We start from the raw sequence: 23,071 nt of genomic DNA, 5'->3' as shown, positions 1-23,071 counted from the left end.
CACCGAGGTAGGAGGAGACATGCACAGGCCCCACACACGGGCACACACACACACACACACGCATACGCACCATGCCATAAAGAAGGTGGGAAAGAAAACAGACAAATAGCAGAGGGTGAAAATGCAGCAAGGAAGGGAAAAAAATACCTTGTTAACCCGTTAATTGCATGGAAAGCAGGCAAACACACACACACACACACACACACACGATATTTTAAAAGGGCTCTCACTGTCTACATTTGTCTTAGTGTCCAAATTTTAAATGAATTAAACAAAGCAGTGTGTAGATGACAACGCACACTGCAAGTAAATTGTAAATTCTAGTTTACAGAGTATGTATCTTAAAACAGGTCATAACAAAAAAGATCTTCCCAACAGTTTAACCACTGATCCAAACAAGTATGCATTTTGGTGACATTATGTTGCCTGCCCTGACTTTGAGGTGAAAGCATCTTTATCTGTTTAAACGTGTTATTTTTGGTGACTTTGTGGTTTATTTCTCACCTCACGTGTTTTTAGGATCAAACTTGAGCTTAATGGTCTGCTTTTTTAAAGTGTCAAATTTTGGTTTTAGTTTAAAATCCAAGAGCAGACAGAGTGGTGTTCATTCAATCAGGTGGTGCCGTAAAGGCTGTAAAATGGGGAGAGCACCCAAATAGTCGTCTATTGTGATGCTTTATAGGGGCTCGCCTACGCCCCACAGTCAGCTTTGCCCTCTGCTCGTCATATCTGGCTTCATAAAGCTTAGATGGTAACACAATTGTCAGCTTGAGGCTGAGACATCCCTTATGTCCATATTTTAAATACAATCTATGAAGAAAACGCACTGAGAGGTATGCTTGTGGTTATAGGACTTCCCTCAGTAGCCCGGACATCACTTAAATACTGGAAAGTCATTTAAAAGTAAAAAATTACAACAAATTTCTTTTTATCTTAAGCCTTCTACAGGGTAACCTCAGTGTTTTCTTTAATAGAAGTGGATTAAAGTCCAGTTAATTAACACACACACTCTCTCTCTCTCCTCACACAGACACACACACTTTGCCAAGCAGCTGTTATTTAGACAAGCCACCAAATCAATTTCCCATCCTGGCAATCTTCCACAGTCAGTGACCCGTCAACCTTACAGTAGATGAAGTAGACGTGTTAGTACATTCCTGGATAGGGCCCACTGGTGAGCCAATATCATTCCAGCACCACAGTTCAAACCAGTTCAAGTGCCAATAAGAATTGGGTTCACCAACGGGTCTGATAGGTTAATGGCATGATAGGAAGAATGACAAAAAGGCCAATAAAGAAAGAGAGGGATCAGTAGCAGGAAACAAGCTGTTAGGGTTGTGTCATATTTAACAGGACATGGGTATGTTTCTCCAAAATGCCCTTCGAAAGGCTCTCAAAACAAATAATCTGGGGTTTTATGTACTGCATTCCAGCTGTTATTACACCACTGTAACTTACCTCTTACAGTACGAGTGGTCTCTGTCCTGTATACTCTTACATCAGTAAGAAACTTCCTATAATTCACCAAATGAAGCTTTTTCATAGTAAGTTTAACCTTTTTGCTCTTTAAATCATCTTCATCATAAATAAATATGATAAAGACTTTGATGTGGCTGTTAAGATTAGGACAGGTTTTCCCCCTTTGAATAATAATAATAATAATAATAATAATAATAATAATAATAATAATAATGATGATGATGATGATGATGATGATGAAGAGATTCATTATACATGAGTGGTCTAAAAGAGTGATCTCAGCTGCTGTGACTGAGGACAGACACATTTTTGTTCTAACAACACCTACATATAACTCTTACCGATCTCTGTCTGATAACTTTACACTTTAACCTCAAGAACTGCCAGATGTTTCCCCAATAAAGAATTATCTTATGTTAGAAACCCTTCAGGCAGGTATAACCTCAGTGCAACAAGCATAAAGGAGAAGATCTAAAGTCCAAGTCTTTTTTATTCTGGGACTTCTCACAGTGCACTCGTGTGTTTTGGAAACTTTAATTCATATTAAAAGCTACAGCTCTTTCTGATGGGGGGATAAAAGAAAGTCAAGCAGCTGTAGCACGCGCCAACATCTCCAGCTATTTTTAAGAGCTCTCTGCAGCTTTCAGTGATCGTTAACCGCCCGCAGTGGTTTTTACACACTGACAAAATGCTGCAGTGGCAGGAACAGAAACCACAACACAGCTGAAAGTGGTGAGAAGATGTGGGAGCAATAATGTAGCCGCATTATAATGTGCTTCATTCACCTCGGCAGGGAACACGAAGACAGACTCACCTTTGACCAAACCTGAGTGTTTTTTAATGCAGCTACACTGCAACCTGTTGGTCACTGTTTGCCATTACAACAACAAATAAAAAAATAAAAATAAAAAAAAAAGCTGCTTCCGCTGGTGCTGTCACTTGTAATGCCTACCGACACTGACAGCAAAGATGAAGGGTCGCATATGATAGTGTTGTGGTCCTACCTGGGCTCAACTCCACTAGATAAGGCAGTTTCTCAGGAGGCAGCGAGCTGTCCTTCCCTCTGAGGCCCTTGTCATCCACTTTCCTTCCCTTCCTCCCCTGGTAGTCCGGAGGTCTCTTCTTCAACTGGAACACTAATGCCCCTGAAAATGAGGAAGACTAAATTTTACTACCTGTACGCAGTAGAGATTCCACAGGTTAATATACAGTAAGAAGATCAATGGTCAAAGAAAAATTACATTTAAAATAAACATTTAAAAAAAAAAAATCTGTAATTTCAGTAAACCAGCAGCAGGGGGCAATAGTGACCAAGAAGCGAGGGGACAAGTGCCTGAGTGTGTCTTTTACCTCTATCAGCAGGCCAGTCCCTGAAGATCTGCAGTGGACACTCATTATCGTCCAGAATCACCTCCTTGCCCGACTTATCATCTTGCTGCAAATAAAAGGAGACAAACACCAAATCAATTCAAAGTTTATTCACATTTCATGCAGCTGTGCTTATTATTGGACTTATTAAACAACATGTTATAACATCTCCAGATGTTGCAGTTTAGAAATTGGTTGTTTTCCCATGTCCACATGGTCCATAATCCCCATTAACTAGTTTTCCAAGACACAATATAAAGAAAAGACGTCAGCCACTAATCCTGTTTTTCCACATCACACCGTCTAAAAATGCGTGCTGACCTGCAGCTTGTACTGGTTCAGTTTGCAGCTCAGTGGTGAGCAGATGCATTAGCGGATGAATTAGACCCTCAAGTCTGAGGCCCTGGTATTCAGTAAGAGATGGGTTGTTTTGAGGAAGCGCTACTGTCTCAAGTGGAGCATCTCAAGTACCTTAGGATGATGTTCACAAGTGGGGGAACAATGGAAAGTGGGAGAGCGACAAGTGGGCTTCTACAGCATCTGCAGTACTGCTAAGTTCTGGTGAGCTAAGGGGCATAGGGTTTAATTAACTGGCAGGGCTATGCTCTTACCATAACCTGTGGCTATGGGTTGTACCAGAAGAAAAAGATCATTCCACTGAATGCTGTCTGGATTCAGACTACACAATAGGGCTGGGCGATATATCCAGTTTTTTAAAAATATCGATATATTTTCATACGCGATATAAGATGTGACAATATCGTTTATATCGATATAGTCTATGTTACGTTATAATTATACTTGTGGAGCCGCAGGTTTGCCTCTCTTTCGTCCACTTTTGTCTCTACGAAACGTTACTCGGCCTCGCCTCCCCCATAGCTTCACCTGCAGGCAATGACAAGATGAAAGCGGAAAATCTCCGTTAGCGAGTTACCGCGGATCGTCCCGTGCGTGGGGCTGGACGGCGTCAACGTGTTAGCGAGCTAACCACGCTAACGAGCTAACGACATGCAGCCCGGAGGAGCTGCACGGCCTAAAATCCTTTCATTTTCTCAAAACTCGACAGTGCGCCTTATGTATGAATTCTGGTTGTGCTTACTGACCGCGAACCGATTTTATGTGGTACACAGCGCTCAGCAATCTGTCAAAAAATGTTTTAATATGACTTTGCTAAGCTACGGAGCTGCACCGCTTGATGGATTGTCGGAGGATTACGGCTACCGAGGAGCTTTGCGGAGTGATACGTACTCTGCTTCAACATAATATTACCGTACTGTGTGTGTATAAGGACCACAAATGGCACCTGTTCAGAGACGTGGTGAGCAGTGAAATCTGTCTTTGTTATTATGCTCAGCGTCTATTAGTTTACATTTTGACAGCACAATTGTGAGCTTTTTGTTATGCACAAAAACAACATTGTTTTCTTTTATTTATGGACCATGATTATTTAATAAATGCTGATAATTTATTTTTAAGTAATTTCTTCATGTACATCTACGCTGTATGTAAATAAAAGTGCCCGTGTGACATCTGGGACACAGTGTGACTAAGAACTCTTTTTGTTCTTAACTTATGGCTTTAAAAAAAAATATCGAGATATACATCTTATATCGCCATCCAGCTAAAAAATATCGAGATATGAATTTTGGGTCATATCGCCCAGCCCTACTACACTATCAGCTGATTGCAACATGGAACAAATGTGTTCCAACAGTTCATCCTTCTACTCGTCGAGCATAAAATTCCAGACCAACAAAACCCAAATGAATTTACTAAATAACTTTGTGAAAAAGACAGACTAACTGTGGTGGTGGTTACAGGTTACACATGTCCTCGCCTCCAAAAAGTTCAATTTAAACCTACAAAAGCCTTGTAGGTTGATAATTGCACAAAGGTTAAAGGGGGAAAAAAGAGTTTTCCTCAACTTCAGTGACCTTGACTAATATGAGCTGATGGAGGAAATGTGAAAATCAATGAATAAGAAGATCACCAGGATCATAAACGTCACCACTGTGTTTTTTTTACTGGAAATCCCTAGCCAGCATTTCCATCCTGATGATATCACTTAAATTTAAAAAGCCAATAGGGGAGCAATGAGGAGCTCATCATGTCTCCAACTCTATAATCTTCTAACCTGACACATTAACCATTACAACAAACAACAATATTGTGTAATCTCAGTCCCGCCTTACACACAGAATGACTGATGTAATGTGGTTCAGGCTCCTTTAAGCCTCAAAGATGAGGTCATTTAACTACATCTGACAAGACAACGTCTCCAGAGAAGTCACAGGATGCAAAACAGCTTGAAAAGAAGGTGACTGGACTTCAAGTTTTTTGAAGATGTTTCACCTCTAATCCAAGAGGTTTCTTGATTGTTTCACAGGATGAAAGATTAAAAACAAAACAAAAAAAACTTAATCCAGTCGCCTTCTTTTTCAGCGCCTTAGACTATCATGACCTGTACGACTGAGAACCTACACAGACACGACGCAACAGCTAGTTTTCAACTCTCCAGAAGAGCTGGAGGCAGTGGTGGTTGTTAGTTTTTGATAGCTGTGTTTAGATTAATGCTCCCATGATGCAGATAAGGAAAAAAAAAAAGGACGAGTGGGTGGATAGTGTTTACCAGTTTCTGGCATTTCTCATTGTTGCTGACCTCCTGAACCCTGCACTTTAGGGTGAACTCGCACTAGGCACAGTCAGTGACTGTCCCAAACTCCCACACTGGCCTGTGCTCGAACAACACTTAACGATGCAGACCCAAGGATGAGTCAGTCTGCCTCAGCCTCTAAACACATCACTCCATTTTGCACACTGTCCTGTCAAAAATGTGTTAATTACTTAAGGCAATTTTTACACAACAAGCTGTCACTGAGGAAGTACTGGAGATCTGTGCAGGGAGTTTAGCTGAACTGTGCTGGACACACCTTTTCAACAGGCCAGACCTCGCAGCAGTAACACTAGTCAAAGGAAAAGCTCCAAACACACAACAGCTAACAAGTTAGCTCAGCTGAAAAGGGAAACTAGTGAGCTTGTTACTGGTTACGATGTGCTATCAATGTCAACTCTGTATGAGATCACACAGCCTCTGTACAATGTAACCATATGAGGGCTGTGCAGTTTTGGTAAAGCAAAGCACGCTGATGAGTTACTTTTCTAAGTAGATAGCCCTGTAATGTAACAGATCACTTCATGATAGTAACAACACTGTAAAGTGAAAAGGTACCTTTAAAAGTAACCGTGTGTGTGTGTGTGTGTGTGTGTGTGTGTGTGTGTGTGTGTGTGTGTGTCTGGAGGATCTTCCAGTGTATTGGCAGTTGTTTTATACGACTGGCAAAAGCTGAGAGGACAGATAGGAGACAGGCTGTGAGCCAAGTTCACCGTCACAGTCTAACACACACACACACACACACACACACACACACACACACACACACACACACACACAGATATTATAGAGCATCTGCTGCTACTGTGGCACTCAGTCTGAAAGTAACTGAGCTGCATTCCTTAAGCTTTCCTTTTCAATCTGCCATTCCTGTGAAGTGGGCATGGATTTTTCTTTTCCAACTTTTAGTCATCTTCATTTAAACAGGAACCAAAAAAAGAGAAAATGTGTTTAAAATGTGCCTTAAAGGTGGGATATATAGCATGCTCCTCGTATTGGAAGCTGTTACAATGTTTACTGACAGCAGTGGTGACCCTTGTGGCAATGACAGTGAACTTAACTTTCCACAGCCTCTCAGGAGGATGATAAAGGTGTTTATTACTGAACTCGGAGCGTCAAGGTTGTATAGTGCAGAGAAGCAGGATTAACGGTGTAACAATTCTCAGACGACAACAGAAATGGCGATACAAATGTCCCATCTCACGATGAGTCCCATGTGGAGTTGTTAAAGTATGCTAGTCTGGCAAAACGGAAACATGATTTTGGAAACATTACACCTCTAACCATGAAGATCAAATATGAGCTGTGAACATCACGCAGTGTCCTCAAAAATAAAATCACATATTAAACTGTGACAAAAGCTCAAACTCTGTTACTGTTAACGTGGGTTTGATGGAATTTGCTGCAGCTGGAGGAACTAAACCTAATTTAACTCGATTTTAATTTTAGCGAGAACAAAGCAGATTTTATGGTGTTGATGAATGTGTTTACTGGGAGCGTGAGAAGGTGACAAGATGGGTTTACAGATTTTTAAGAAAACTTACCCGAGCAATGCAGTACTCTTTGGGGTTCTCCTTCTCTAGTCCATACTTCTCCAGAGCCTCCACCACAGCAAAGTCAGCTGTGTCTCTCGTGGAGAGGAGGATGGTTTTATACGGGATATTGGGCTTCAGACTGTCAGCGTATATCCTCAAAGTGCCTCCTGCAGAGACGGAGTGTGTTAGTTCTGTTTCACTAAATACTGTTTCACACCTAGTTCTAGTTTTACTTCAGTGAACTTGGGTGTTTTTCACCTTTAGTTTCATTTTTGACTGCATTTAATATAGCCAATGTAATGGTGCTAGCAGACTCCCACTTTACAAACTTCTGTCACCATCGGTTCTCGGTCTATCATTTCTTGCTTGACCTGGACGTTAAACTTTCTCGCGTACACTTTTAGATGAGTTTGGGGAAAAGCAATAACGTAATGCTTATAACAACTTTCATCTGGTGGAACATGTAGCCATGTAACGGGGACGTGTCAACTGAAAATGATCACCTTTGTAAATGCCACAAAAGAAGGCTTCAGCAGAGCAAACAGGATTTTCATTACATAAAATAAGGGTGTTTTGTTTGTTTTTTTAAATAGTGCTTTCTGCCGGGAGAACGTCACCGTCTAACCACCGGCCGTCCTGCCTCACCGGCTGCATGTGCATGCGGACGGTGGTTTGAGCCGTTTTTAAAGCCGGTTCACTCGTCCATCTGTCTGTCTGGCAGAGTGATTAGGTAATGCCTGAGTCACACGCTGAACCAGTCAGCATGTTTGTTTCATTCATTCGGCACGTCCGCGACGTATGTCTGTGTGCGTAAACATGTCAGCGTGAGACGCTCCAACGGCATATGGCACTTCTGGGAAGCAGCTGATGTGGGCGTGAGTAATTAGCGATGAGCAGTGAAAACAATTTACTAACAACAAAAAGTGGGCCGCTAATCCGCATGTTATATAAACACCACTCCAATAGATGTGCACACCTGCTTTCACAGAATTTAACTTGCTTTCTCATGCCCTTCCACACCAGATAAGGAGCGACAGTGAACTGCGACGTTCAGGTCACGCTGCAGATTATCTCCAGAGTTCACGTCAGGTTTCCTTTAAGCCATACAAGGACATTCAGACTTGTTTTAGAGCCAATCCGGGTCCCTCTCTGGCTGTGCCATTTCGGTTTGTGACATAAAAAGTCAGTATTCACAGCTGATTTTCATATTTAGGTCAATTTACTGTTTACTCCAACAAATACCATCATGAATTTTAACATTTAAGATTCTGGGGTTTTTGCAGTTACTCTGACACTGGATTGAATTTGGTGGCAATACACACCTGAACAGTCCAAACCAGAGGTGCTCATACTTGTTGATCATCAGTGAATTTGTCGATTTGATTAGCAGCACTTGGCTGCTACTTGCCCTCTTAAGTCCTATGGAAGCTGTGACTGTGGACTCTAGAGTCCTGTGCTCTCTTTTCCACATGACTGTAACAATATATCAGATTAGCCTTTGATGTTGACGGTCTCATTATTTTAAAGTAATACCACCTGCAAACTGCCCACGTGAGCCAATGTGTTCTGACTTCAGTTTATTTCCAGTGAGCAAAAACTTAAATACACATGGGATCATTAAACATACCGTACTGCCCTCTGAGCTCCGTCTCTTGTCTCATCATTAAAAAAGTGAAACAAAACACTTTAGCAGTGTTCAATTAGTCTACATTTTGGATCTAATGGCACTATATGCTTTTTAATTTTAACATAAATGAGGTGCAGGCTATCTAATTGGGAAGGAATGTGTTTGTTATATACCTATTGTTTTTTTCCTCTACCCACCCCTGAACTAATACACCTAGGAGACTAGGCACAGTTGGTAATCCGAGCTCATGTTGGGATTAGGAGAAAAGGGTCTGAATAAACTCATAAACAAGATATTTGCAAATTCTAAGAAGTACCTGAGTCTGGCCTCCCATCGCTGCTCATGAACTCCTGCATGCGTTTCTCCAGTTTCTGCTGGCGTCTTCTCTTCATCACCACCTCTGGGTTGGAGATCGTCCTGGTAAAGCTGGTCTCCGGCATGTCTTTATAAACCTCTGCTGCCAGATTTTCTCTAAACCAAAGAATAAATGGGACAGAAAAAGAAACGCAGGGAAGAAAAAAAAAAGGAGTCAGATGAAGGAACTGAAAGGTCAAAAGTTTAAATCACTATTCTGTCATTTTCTGGGCTTTTCCTTGCATTAAGAAAAAGAATCTCTGAGGACTGTCAGGATGTAAGATGAATGAGTGCGTTACCCGTCCTCGCGACTCAGTGTCTGATCGTCTCCATCAGGGATTCGGGCGAATTCCTTCTCCCTCTTCTTTTCCTTTTTCTTCTCCTTCTTGGACAGAGTCCTCTTGAAGTTCTGTATCACGCCGTCCTTCTCCTTCTCAGGCCCGTTACTCTGACTCTTCTAGAAAAACAAGAGAGTGAGGCTGAGTGATAAAACTGCTATAGATGCGCTCTTTTGTGGGTGAATAAGTGGCACATGAGCAAAGTGAGCAAGGAAAAGAAGAAAATCTTCGGCATCTTTGTGACATTCGAGTACGCCAAAATGTCCAAATTTGACTCAGGGCCCAAAGGAACTTTTAAAACCCACTAAAACCTGAGCACCTCTTACAAGGTCAAATAGGCACGCTGCAGTGCTCCCCACAGGCTGTTAAATTAAGACAGGTAGTTGCTGTCTTGCTCTGCATCGTCAGTGAGCAGGAAGACATAAACTACACCTCCACCTGCTCCAGGTTCTGATCAGAGTGGTCCTGTAACTCCCTACAGTGAAATACTCACCACCTCTTATCACAAATAGTACTGATTAGTGTACGTGTAAACAATAATACATTCCACTTTTAAATCACAAAAACGTTTGGGAGGCTGGTTGAGGTTGCTGGTAGAGCGAAATTTTATGCACATTGAGTCGCCGAAAATTGAGTTGTACACTTCACAGATTTTTACGCTTCATCGTTTTCTAATTTTTTATTACATTACAAATTAAAAATACATCATTTATTATCATTAAAATTGGTTAGGGTTAGTGGGATAAAGATATAAAAACTATAGAAAAGATCACAGTTTGAAGAGACAACCTGAAGGAACAGCTGAAAGATATTAAGGACCATAAGTGGAACCTGGCAGGAAGCCAGCTGGTACAAAACATGAGAGCAAATGAAAAATACCAAGAAAATTCAAAAAATTTAAAACTTGAAAAAGATTAAGGAGGGTTGCTAAATATACCAGAGCAGCTCAATGAAGTAAAGTCTATGTGTAGGAAACACTATGTTCCATTTAAAGGCAGTATCACATATAGAAGTAGCTTCCCTATTGGAAAATGAAGCTGAGTACAAGTCCTTAGCCAGTGAGCACACGTTTCAGTTTTTAAAGCCAAATCAGACACTCACTCGTCACATCTGGTCTCAAAATACCTGGATGGCTTCCTTGAAAGCCCTTCATTAACCAAGCAGCATCCATCTTTTATATACAGTCTGATTATATTCTAGTGGCAGCTGGTGCCTTTCCAATGCGCATTTGTATCTTTGTGATCTTGAAGAGCTGAACAAAGTGATTTAAAATGATTCGTTTTTCCTTGACAGGCTACGGATGAATGGAAGAATAATTCATCTCGCTAGTAAGCCTAATGATTAACAGTGAACACTTGGACCGAACAGTCAGAGCAGCTGACCTTGGGCAGGATGTCGTTCTCATTCTTCAGGACAAAGCGTCCTTCTCTGTCGTCTTTGTTCCAGTTCAGCTGCACAACAAGAGGCTTCTCGTCCAGGTCCAGCTGACGCTCTTCTAACACAGACACAGAAAGACCAGTTTACCTGAGAGCCATCCATTTCCTACTCTCCATTTTTACAATTAATTGGATTCTGTAAAGTCTGTCGCGCTTTTCCTTGCATCAGAAATCTGTGGGACTCACCGCCACTGACATGGACCTCGTACAAGGAGTATTTTGGTGAGGACAGCATCCTCATGTCTGGTCTGAACTTCTCTGCTAACGTTTCAATGACATCCTGCGTTGTCGCTGTGCTGGAGACCCTGATGCACTTGGTAGCAAAGTTACCGGCGACCCGGTCCTGGAAGTAGAACCTCATCACGCCATGGAACTCCAGGTCCTTTTAGAAAAAACACAGGAAGAGAGTCACTAATTCTGTTTATACAAGCCGCAAATTACAAAAATACACCAAACATTTACATTCAACACAATTGCGTTTACAAGCAGAGCATAAACAAATGCTTGGATATTAACATTGAAGACTGAAAGAAAATAGGGCATAAACAGTAGCTCAGACGTATTATTAATGCAGGATGGCGCTCTTAAGGTGGCTGTTCAGCAGCCTCGACTGTGGCGGGAGAGCAAAAATGCAAGGCTGGCTGAGATCCAGAGAGCCGAGTGTGTCAGCAGGTTGTGCGACGACAGGAAAAGAAGGCTGATCAGTTATTCACCGATATGGACTGTCAGCCCACATGCATCAAGTTTTGAGCACAACAACTTACTTCAGTGACATCGGTTATTAAATAGACAAGATGAATGTTTGCCGTCCAAATATCACATTAAATACTGAAGACATCACAACCATGAGGCGTGTCATTTCGGATAAACTTTACGTATACGTGTGAAGTATATTTGAGGTCATAAGTGAGCGTAATAGGTCCCTTTCAAGCAGTTCAACACCGATTAAATCTTAAATATGTACTTAAAGTCATTTGTATATAATTGGTATCAAATGTTATTTCCAATAGCCTTCCTGATCTGCACACTGATTTAATGTGTTCCAACTTACTTATCTACTTTATCTCAGCACACTGTGCAGGTCTAAGGAAACCTCTGCAGAACACACACAGCCTGTGTTACACAGCTACCCAGGGCTATTTTCTCTACATGTGTACAAATCCACTGCCTACATTTAGACATTTCCTTCATCTGCTACAGAGTGTACTACAGAACAAGAATGTGTAAAACCTGATGTATGTACGCAACGCTGTGCTGACGCAGCAACTGTAGCTCGCAGCCTGTGCACACACATGCATATGTTATGGCTCAGCAGTAAATCTGCCTCATATTTCATCATAACCGCCACCAGAGAAAGATCTAAGGTATTCAGGAGCTTGCCAACATTGCATAGCTAGTAGCTGCTATTACTCTGAAAAAGTAGGTGATTGTATCTCACTCTAGGGGACAAAAACAAATTGAAAGCGAGAGACAAACTTGTGGAAAGATATTCAAGTAAGATGAAGGCAGCTATGAACACATAAAGCCATATATAGTTTCTCACAGACGCTGATTGGTTTCTGGCATCATGGGGGGGGGATGCACGCCTTCTTAAGTGCAGCATTAAATGTTGCCACTTTAAGGTGAATGCCAGGACAAGTGGATGAACCTGTGGAACAAAATGCAGATACTACTCGAGCACCATGGTCCAAGTAACGTTTCATGAATAGTGATGTCATTTTCAGAGAACCCATTGGTCAGGAAGTGACAGTTATATATATTCTCAGTGTACAGAGTAAGCACTGAGAGAGTGTCTTTAAGGTTTACTTCATAAGAAATTGTTACATTTTATTATGGCAGGAAAGATGTTGTGTCTTCACTGTGGATCTCCTAGACCGCAGATATCTTTTCTGTCAGCATGCCAACAAAACAACTCGCATGCCAGCTTCTAATAGGGGATGCAAACAAACAAATTCAACCATTTAATCTGAGGCTGAGGAGTGTGTGCAGAAAGACTTCCAACAAAAGATTCAACTACACTAATTCTGCACAGTTTGTGGACTTTGTTCCATATAGAAAAAACAGGAAAATAGAAAAAAAAAAAAAAAAAAAAAGAGGCCGACAGAAGTGAAAGCGTTCCCCGCCTCGTTCTAACTCGCCGCCTCCCCTTCCCCGTCGAGTGGAAACACTGAGAACAGTTTCGATAGGCAAGGGTGGAGTCGGGAATGTGCACGCGTTGTGATTTACTGCTGGAATGTGGGTCATCGAGGGCTGCCGTTGTCAAGCTTGCGTAACTGTTGGTTACAGTTACCGTGGAGACACTGAGGTTCAAACAAGGCCCAGCTTAGAGCGAGCGGTGGATAATTAACACACTGGTCAGTACAACGGCAGACACCTTCTGGGGCCACTGGGAACTGTTAAGGGCAGCCACGTGTAGTTCAAGTTCAGTGCACCTCCAGATGATGGTGCATTCCTGCAAAGTCTCATCTCAGCCATCTACACCCCTAAATAATCCAGCCCTAAACTCCTGAAAGTCATAATCTTAAAGTTGTGGACCAGTACTGACATTGCGTCCACTCATTTCCACAAGTTTCCAAGGGGGAGGGGATTTAATTAACTAACCAATCATAAGAGACTAAAGCAGCAGCATCTAACATCAGCTCAATTTGCACCATGGACATATTACTGCACATAGAGCACACAATTCATGTGTCCCTCCAAAATACAATGTTTGGTCGCATAATAACTAAACCATGAATTACAATAAATTCATATTTAGTCTTATAGTTATAATTTTTTTTGTTTGTTTATATACCTGCAGTGTATAACACAAAAAACATCTTACTAAGTCAGAAGCATTTCTTTATGTCAATTGATTAAAAAGTCATTGATTAAACTCTTGAAATCAAGCTGTCGAACATTTTAAATACAGGGCAACAAGTGAGCAGGCGCCCTCATGTTGTCCTTCGCTCCAACATCCTGAATACTTGCAATAAGGACTGCTCGCAAGCCCGATCCAGTAGCGCCATGGCTGCGAATTTGGGCTAGCAGCACTCGCACAATGGCACAGCTGCAAACAGTTTACAATTAAGTTTATGCACCTTACTCCCCCCAACCATCAATGCTTTGATCTACAAACTGCACACAACTACACATTTAAATAATTTGTAAATCACACTCAGCTTTCACAATCCCTTTACTTTAATAGTTTAAAAACCAACAGTGTACACAGTAAAACAACTAGTAAGGCTAAAAGCTCCGTCTCCAGTTTGAGTGCTGGGTGATAATCTGTATATAGTCAATACTCATATACCTCCATGCCAACACACTTGTTCTGCAGGAAAGCTAAAACTGGACTAAAGTGAAAACAGTTCAGCATGTTCTTCCATATTTTTTTTCAATGCCATCCTGTCTCGTGCAACAAAAAGGCACGCAGTGGCTGTGTGAATATCAGTTCCCAGCTTCATAGACCTGACATGAGTGCAGCGTTAATCCGGTGTGTAGGCAAGTCTTCTTTAAGATCAACTCTAAACTTAATTTTGTGACCCATTTCAAGCACTTACTTTGCTAAAATAATAAAATGTGCAATTATTTTTATCTTTTCAGCTACTACAACCTGGCGACCCTGACTTTGAGGCTGAGGAATGTTTCAAATAATGATCTAGTGATTTTATGGAGGAAAAATTATCTTTGATATTATTTTTGGACAGAAAAGGAAAGAAGGGCAGGCAAAGGAGACAATACCTAGACACAGGACTACTGTTACTTTATTGTCCTCCACAGTTGACAATTGTCTTGGATCAAACCAGATTACAGGAAATATTAGAATAAACAAATAAAATTTAGGCAAAAAAAATTCAAACATATCAAATAAAAGAGCAGAACAGGAACAAATGGCTCCGTTTATGCTTCTGCAGCTTTCACTCCAATAATCCCCAACAGCTTTTTCTGTTTTCTTCCATGTTTCACAGACAGCACATGGTTTGAGTAGAAATGCTAATGCAGCAGTATACCAACAAACAACAGCCCGGATAAGAGCTGCTGCGCTCCGCCTGTCAAACGCACGCAGTCCCACATTTCCAGTCGAGTGATGGCAGAGAGGAATCGGCTGAGGTTTAGGGGAGTCTTTGATGTTCCACTAGTTCTGTCAGCGTGTTTATATATGCTGGGTCGACATATGCTCTATGTACACAAATTAACTAATGCCATGTAATTACTGCATGTTAGACCATATGTGGCACTACAGAAGTTTGTGCATCTGTGTAGTTCCCTTTCTTCACTGTGTCAAGCATCAGGGAATGCTCGCGTACACAGAGTGAGTGTAATGCAGGCCAATACCATAGATAGCCGTTACATTTTCAATTCATTAAGCCCCTTCAATTCTCACACAAATAGCAGATGAGCTATGTCAGACTTTAGTTGTTTCTAGTTTTGATTTTTGGTAGTGTCCTTGTCATTACTGATAGCATTCAGGTTGCACGGGTAGTCTGGCTCCTCCAGGGTGGCATGAGAAAGTTTGTGTCCAACAAAGACTCAAGAATAACTGTCGTTATATGAGAGCTGGACAGGGTCATTGATAGGCATCAACACCTCACCTGGACTATATCTACTTTTTCCCTCCTTTATTACCATCTTGCTACAAAACCCAAACAAACCCTTTGTTTGCATATGTGCAATATTCCTAATATGTTGTGAAAAACACTGACACATATTTAGAATATGTAAGGAGGCTCATCTCTATAAAATCTCTAAAAATGTTTTTGTCATCACTTTGTTATTTAAGTATCTGTGGCAGTAAATCCTCCTCCCCTTGTGTTAGTATTGGATAAAATCACAATGTCGTTATTAGAAGTGAAAACTGAAAGTAATTTAGTCACAGCAAGCTGTAGTATTTCTCTACTAAACAATCTCTCACATGCTCAACTGTGTGAGAGCGTGCAACTAACAGTGACAGTGGAGGGAAACCATACTGCGTGAGAGATAACCTGGATTTTCAAATCCAACTGACTAACAGCTCAGGTTCAAAGGTCTCTAAGGGAAGAGTTCGAAGGTCACGTCTTTGTTTGCATGTGTAAGTGAGTTTACTTCACACTGCGGCTTTTTTTCTTTTTTTAAGAGCTCCCACCTGGTGCGTGTCTCATGTGTGGGAGCAGTGGATTAAACTTTAAGCCAAATGTAGTGTCATTACCGTACAAGACTAAAAATAAATAAATGATACAGCAAATACTTCACCCTTTTAAAAGAAACAACATTTTCACAGGGTATTAGCCAAGTAATTTTGTAACTTTGAATATCAGTATGTAAGCACTTTGAATAAAACCAAAAATATGTTCATAACCCTAAAGTAATATTCAGAAACAGTCACATTAGAACTGCAGACCTAAAGCAAGAAGCTGATGTCTGATAACTACTTCTTTTGGCTGCTCCCTGATTTAACGCCACTCACCCTCGCTCTTGCACCCTCTTTGGACACACCAACCCTCAGCATGCCCGCTCAGTAAATCCATAAATCTTCTCTTTGGCTTTGCTCTTTTTTTAAATGCTTCATTCCTAATTCTGCTTGGATAAGTACAAGTTAACCCCCTGCAGTGACGGTATTCAAAGAGGGACAACAGGACAATCTGGACTATTAGAAAGACGGTCCAGACCAACCATATTGGTCTGTTGGCAAATAAGGTGACAGGAAGGAATTTAAAACTTTATTAAAACATTTCATTATTTTAATGGCACAACAGTAGGAAATAAAATCAAATTTTAAAAAAACATGTTCAAAACAATCCTGTAAACCTTCCTCCTTGCAAAAGATTTTTGATGAGCACACGTTTGTCCAGTGCTGCCTGAGGTCAAACAGTAAACTGGAAGCATGTTGTACAGGATGTTACAGCCTCTCTAATACTCATCATTAACTCAGTGTGCACCCTCAGCAGAAGTTATGAAACAGTACTTCCACTTTCTGTATACAAGGGTCACTGGTACACAATCCAAGAAAAGAAAACAAGTCAGTGTCAGGAGAGTTTCTGAGATCACTAACCTGAAGGTTGCTAAAAAATAAAAAAAATAAAAAAATAAATAAAAAAAAACTACAACAACAAAACAGCAAAAAGATCATTTGTCTAAAAATCATCTGTATTGATGTGGAATGCAGTGGAAACTCTTGGCTCCGGAGGGGCAGGTGATGTTGTCCATAACGTCATAAACCATTTATAATTTTTCCAGCATGATAAGAAACAGCAGAAATTAATGCAAAATGAAAATAAAAATTAAAAGGACTATTTTCCCCCACCAATTACTTTCATAAACTTTGGAAGAAAATCTTTTTTGTAATTACATTTATTTATCGCCCAGTCCTGACTGAATACATGCATCCCTAACTCTCCGCTTGCTAATATAGTTACTCTTAATTATTAACCCACGTTCACATTATACATATGAAAACCAATAATTTATATAATTTGTGTGCACGGTTTCAGGCTGCTAGTATAACACAACATGGAACAACTATGAGTTAGCCAGTCAAAAACTTTGCCTTTCTCCACCTAATGGTAATGGACTTTCATCAAACGTTTCAACAGACTGCTCGTGTTTTCATCAGGTTTTTTGCTTGTAAAAGCAGTGTCAGCATCGACTCTAGTAAAGTGCAACCACACTTTTTAGCACTCAATTCTCTCCACCTTCCTCACAAAGACCAGGGTGAGGCAAAGTTGCCCCGCCCTGACAAACACAGGGAAAAACTCTACCAAGAAGTAAATAGGGAAGCATGCATCGTAGATTCAAGTCTTAAACAGTAACAGAGGTGGTCAGATCAAATGCGAGAGATAACTTATGTACCAGGACCCATTTAACACCAGGTTTGGGTATCCATTCCTACTGACATCATCATGTCTCACTTTCTTATCATCCTTTCACATCTCTTTCTCACTATTCTCCCAAGTAAAAGCAGCACGGCCTCCGGAGCCTTCTTAAATCTGCCCTAAATAAATGTAGCTACAGTGTGTGTGTGTGTGTGTGTGTGTGTGTGTGTGTGTGTGTGTGTGTGTGTGTGTGTGTGTGTGTGTGTGTGTGTGTGTGTGATAAACTTGTGGGGGACGGTGGGTAGGAGGTTATCAAGTGCTAAGGAAACTAACCAGACCTCCACGTAAACCACTCCTGGGCTCTGATGTGTCTCTGCTGTGCTGAGACTGAGCAGAGCTGCTGTCTAAAGATAACAGAGATACCACACAGTACTCGGGATAAGATGGACACCATTCACAACCATGCAGGTAAACGATTCCATACTCCTGGTTCCCATCTTTCAATTCTCTGATGAATCCATTGGCTGCAGGCAAACACCGAGATCTAAATGAGATCTCAAACTCGTTATTCCCAACAATTTACAGGAAGAACTCTATATAAATGCTGTTGCTAAAAATACAAAGCATCCATGGCTCATTGGTTTAAGTGCTTGGGTTTTCTTGAAACTAACATTATTCCAAAATATCATTTAGAAAAGGTGTGATGCCACAGTGCTGACATAAAAAAGATAAAGCACTCCAAAAAAAATATCCACAGCTGAAATCTCGAGGAGAAACCAAAAAAATTATTAAGCCAAAACCCAAGTTTAAGGCCAACATGCACAGCTCAAACCTGTACTCGAGTTGCTCAGCATCAACTTAGATGCCAGAGGAGGCCATTAAGAAACTTTTGAAAAGTTTATTTCCAAGCACCACCTTTTTCCAAGCTTTTCCTTAAAGGTATAAAACTGTTAATGGGAACAGTAGGTTAAGTATGGCAAGTCAACACCGCAGTAAGTCAACTACGAAACTGGTGTCCTGCTGAGCCTAATACACTGCTGGAAACCCTTTGTAGACTCAAAATAACTACCTGGAGTTGTTATGAACATGACTGCCAGGAATGAAACTTGTTTCTAAAAGGACTTTAATAATACATGTTGTCATGTATGATTTTGATGTCTGGATAATTTTCTGTTTGTAGCAGTTTTAATTAAAATGCTCTTGTTGCACGTCTGTGGCGTGGAAACCAATCCAGAGAGAAGTGCAACAAAGAACCCCAGCTGGCATCCAATCTCTCTTATAGAGCGTGTATCTTTGACACTAGGACACCTCAGAAAACACTTTTGACACCAAATGTAACACAAGGACACCAGCATTTTATATTCGTTACCCTTTTTATCTGAATGGAAACATGCAGGTGTGCACTTGAACACACCTGTTATATAAACGTCTTGCAGACAGTAAGAGCAGGGCACCATTTCCTGAGTTTGGCTTTATTATACATCTGCTGCACCCGTAAGCAGTCATTTCAGCTGGCTCTATGTCTGATCTCAATTTGGGGAGGCTCATGCTCACAGGGATGGGATTGAACTGCAATATGAAAACAATTACAGCCAATAAAATGTTTCCCATTACTTGGTCATGGTCAATTTAAGGTCTCAGATAAATTCTAAGGAGTCTAAGGATAAGATCTCACCCTCTATTGTCTTTCTGAATTTGGCATTGAGGAACTTTTTGGGATAAAACTGCACACTTATCACTAGATTTGCAGCCTAAAAAAAAAACAAAAAAAAAAAAAACCCTCATTCTAGGCAGCATGTGTCCCTGGTTTGGACGGCTTACAGCTAAGCTGCTATGTTGCTGGACTTCAAAACCACAGCTCTGATCCCCACCCTAAAATACAAATAAACAAAAACAAAAGTGCTTAACACTGTGATTTCACCCTCTCTCATACTGCAGTCGTGTTTATAATTAAATACCAATACTGGCAAACCAGAAAAAGGTGAAACCCCTAGTTTCCATGGAGACACTGAAACTTAAATTTGGATTTTTTTAGTTTTTGGCACTGAAACGATGAATTTGAAGCAGGGAGGAGAAGAGCTTTCTGGGTGATGGCTGTTTAAAAATGAGAACAGATTCCAGCTGCTGTGCGTCATACACACACACGAACATGAGCCTAATAAAATGAACTGAATTCCTGAGTCAATATTGTTGCAGCCCCACCTGCAGAAACATGGGGGGATTCCTCCCTAAGCCAGTGTCTAAGGTCAGCTGGACCGAGGTTTTTAAGGCAGACGTGGGGAGGGGAAAGTCATCCGAGCGGGGGCATTTCAAAGACTTCACGGCATACCAAAGAAGAATAAAAGACATCAGGAGAGGGAGAGAGGTGAAGACGAGAAACCCTGAAGCAGGAGAATTACTTTCCCATTCCTTTAAATAGCCATGGGATGTGAGGCTTACACGGCATTATCCTTGATATCAAATATCTCACTGATACTTGCGGTTGCAGATGTAATATCAGAAATCCCATCCTCTCCTACTTTTCTTCCCCCACTTGAATACAAGTTAAGGACACACCCTCAAGCAAGCTCTCGATAAGTGTAAGAATAAAGCTCAGTAATAAATCTTTAGGACCTGTTTTGATGGTGCACTTAAATTTAAGAACATTTTAACAACTTGTTTTCAGGGATAAACGCGACATGCTGTATATATGGGCCGTTTTGTAGGTCCATCAAAGGAGGAGAACAAGATGTCCAAAAAGCAAAGCCGTGGGTCACATGAAGAGATAAATCCTCATTTAACTGCTGAGCTGAAGGGCAGAGCAAAAGATTAAGCAAAAGTGCTAGAAACGCACCACTTGTTATTCCACATGTGTGGAGAGAAACAGAGTAACTCAGAATAACTACGCTGTAAATATGAGTGTTTCCACACACTTGCATCTCACTTAGGTGGGCTGCCTGGGTATATTTTGCAATTTGTATTTATTGTATATATTTAGATTTCTTAGCATCAGTGCTAGTATTGGTTTTCTCTATTAAAATGTAGGGAAATATTTGTCAGGGGCAGTTATTACAATGTAAACAGCTAATCAGTAGCCACGTAAACATTTAAGTCTCCCTAAGCTTAATGTGCAAGGATTAGAACCGAAGACATTTCCAAAATGTTTTTATTTTAGTTAGCTTTTTATTCTTCTTTGCTACTACAACTACTTTTATTTCAAGTCATCTATAACAAGCTAGCCATTCCTGTGTCCCATTACTTCACATCCTTGAAAACAATCAGCTGGTTCTCCAGTGAGTCTCTCCTCCCAGTCAGATGGACTCCAGCTCCCCAGTCACAAGCTGCAGCAATCAACATTTATTCTTCTGCTTTGGAAATCCAATGCAAGCTAGACAGCTACTCTGACAAGAGCCTGTGTTAGGCAGGTTGGAAATCTATTGGAAACATTCACTGTACAGTGATTCTGGAATAACTTCTCTACAAAACAAAAACATTCATTTTTGTCAAACATCAAATATAACTGGGTAGTTTAGAAGTGTGTTGGGGGGTAGCATTTAAGAAATTTGGAATAAAGTATAAAGAGACATAAACCACATGCTGACTCAGTTATGTAGACATCACAAGTCTCAAGAAACACTCTACCAATGTCTACACAAATGCCTTCCTCCAATCGAAAAGCAGCAGTGAAATGGCTTATTTCAAGGCAGGAATTCGGCACGTAGAGCACCACCATTTGATTATGTAATGCAGGACTGTTGTTGATTTACTGCTGGCCTCTAACTTTAGAGAGAAACACACAAGACCCATAAGGACCCCTGTTGGGATTAAACTTTCTGACCAATCAGGTGATGGACGCTTAAAAAAAGTTCCATTTTCAAAATACTAATAAATCAAAGCTGAAAGCATTAAACTGGAATGACTGTACTGTTGTAGAATTTCCTGCAGAGCAAAAACAAACTGAACCACCAGGAAAAACAAAGCCGTGCAGCTGAGGTTTGTTGTCCTGAATGAATGACTAAAAGCACACATTTCCTCTGTGGCTGCGAAGAAAGGCCTCTTTGTTTCAGGTGAGTTTCTGCTTCGGTATCGGGCTGCCCAGCCTCCATCCCCCATCCATCCTGCCCACCCAGTCATTGTGGGAAGGTATGGCATAAATTTTCTGGACTCGTGCAGTGATGTCTGGCCACAAATCAGACCTGCTCAGCGCCAAAACAACCAAAACAACCTGACAAGATAATTATAAAAATGATTTTTCCTTTGCTTTTGCAATTTTTACTGCAAAGTTCTCATTTGACTTTCCTGTAAATGTAAAAGGTGTGCTTGATTTGCTATGTACAGGGCTTTCACTCTTCCCTAAAAAAAAAAAATTTTTTAAACTCATTTAACTCAAATGACAGAAAGAGTTTGGTCAACAAAGCTATCTAGAGCAAGGTCTACATAGCTGGGCCCTTCAAAGTGTCATTGTTACTGATGTCCTTGTGAGGTGGGCTTTATGGCTAAAAACGTTTGCTAATCAGGCTCTAGCTCTCTACCAACAGCTCTTAGCTTTACTTATTTAATCACTGAAATTATCATTGGAATGAAGGAAATTCCCTGCAAAAATGTTTGGTTCTGTCAAGCAGTCCTCACATGATGAGGCTCACATGGCAACTACTGTAGCAAACAGCTATGTTTCACACATTTTAACATCTAAATTAAGGGCTGTTCATGGTGACTGGTTTACTATTCATTCAAAAGAAAGAAAAAATAATATGGGGGTTAAAAAAAACAAAACATTTCTCTTACCGAAGTTAAGTCTTTTTAAACTGGTAATCAAACAATATTGGAAATGTTGCTGAACTCTGTGACACCTTGCACAACATGCCAAACAAACAGGTTATATCATTAGATCACTGAGCTTGGCTAACTTAGGAGCAGAACCTTGCCTTCTATGCACGTTAAATTCCACACGCCTTAGCAGACTGATAGGTTGGACTGTCTATCTGCCTACCTACCTGTATTATACTGCTAAAGTGACGCCAATCCACTAGCATACGTCTGGCGTTCATCACCTGGTCAGACGCCCTCAAACAGTCCTGTGACAGTCTGCCTGCTACCCGTTCAGATGCAGCACTCATTTAAAGTTTCTCTCAGAGGCTATGTTTGTTTTGCTTGGCATTGTGTTATTATCCAATGTCTTCCAACAGCTGACACACTTGGCACTTAAACTGCAACAACAATATATGGTTGTCACCAAAATCTCACAGCGTACCTGGACTTGCCTCAACACACCATTTGTGAACCAACATGAACTATGGAAACTGGCTTGTCTATATTTTAGGAATGGGCACTATTCTATATTCCATATAAGACGCGTGGCCTGCTAGGATTACCTGCCATAGCTTGAACTGGACTTTTTTTTTCTTTTTAAGTTCCAACACAAGACTTTGTGATGATTCCTGTCGGCTTATTTTTTGTGCAGCAACATCTAATCTCACCAGCAGGAGAAAGAAAGAGCGGGCATCAGTTGTACCG

General features: G+C 40.8%; 1 protein-coding gene across 15 annotated transcripts in view; it reads right to left on the bottom strand.

The window, feature by feature from the left end:
• The window catches only part of afdna (afadin, adherens junction formation factor a), a 121,759-nt gene that overhangs the window by 69,402 nt on the left and 29,286 nt on the right, over positions 1–23,071 (bottom strand). For 12 of the 15 annotated variants that reach the window (XM_076874087.1, XM_076874088.1, XM_076874081.1 and 9 more), the window contains exons 2-8: positions 10,995–11,190; positions 10,755–10,867; positions 9,334–9,491; positions 8,997–9,151; positions 7,063–7,220; positions 2,830–2,914; positions 2,484–2,624 (exon numbers count right to left, since the gene is read on the bottom strand). In XM_076874087.1, the coding sequence (XP_076730202.1) occupies positions 2,484–2,624; positions 2,830–2,914; positions 7,063–7,220; positions 8,997–9,151; positions 9,334–9,491; positions 10,755–10,867; positions 10,995–11,190 (1,006 nt within the window). The remainder of the gene's footprint in view (positions 1–2,483; positions 2,625–2,829; positions 2,915–7,062; positions 7,221–8,996; positions 9,152–9,333; positions 9,492–10,754; positions 10,868–10,994; positions 11,191–23,071) is intronic. The other 3 variants (XM_076874076.1, XM_076874090.1, XM_076874089.1) reach the window with 1 other exon arrangement.

The sequence above is a fragment of the Maylandia zebra genome, linkage group LG15, assembly GCF_041146795.1.
Source record: "Maylandia zebra isolate NMK-2024a linkage group LG15, Mzebra_GT3a, whole genome shotgun sequence".
Classification (NCBI taxonomy): Eukaryota; Metazoa; Chordata; class Actinopteri; order Cichliformes; family Cichlidae; genus Maylandia; species Maylandia zebra.
Note: the sequence above shows the minus strand (reverse complement) of the source record. Positions and strands in the feature narration are given on the sequence as shown.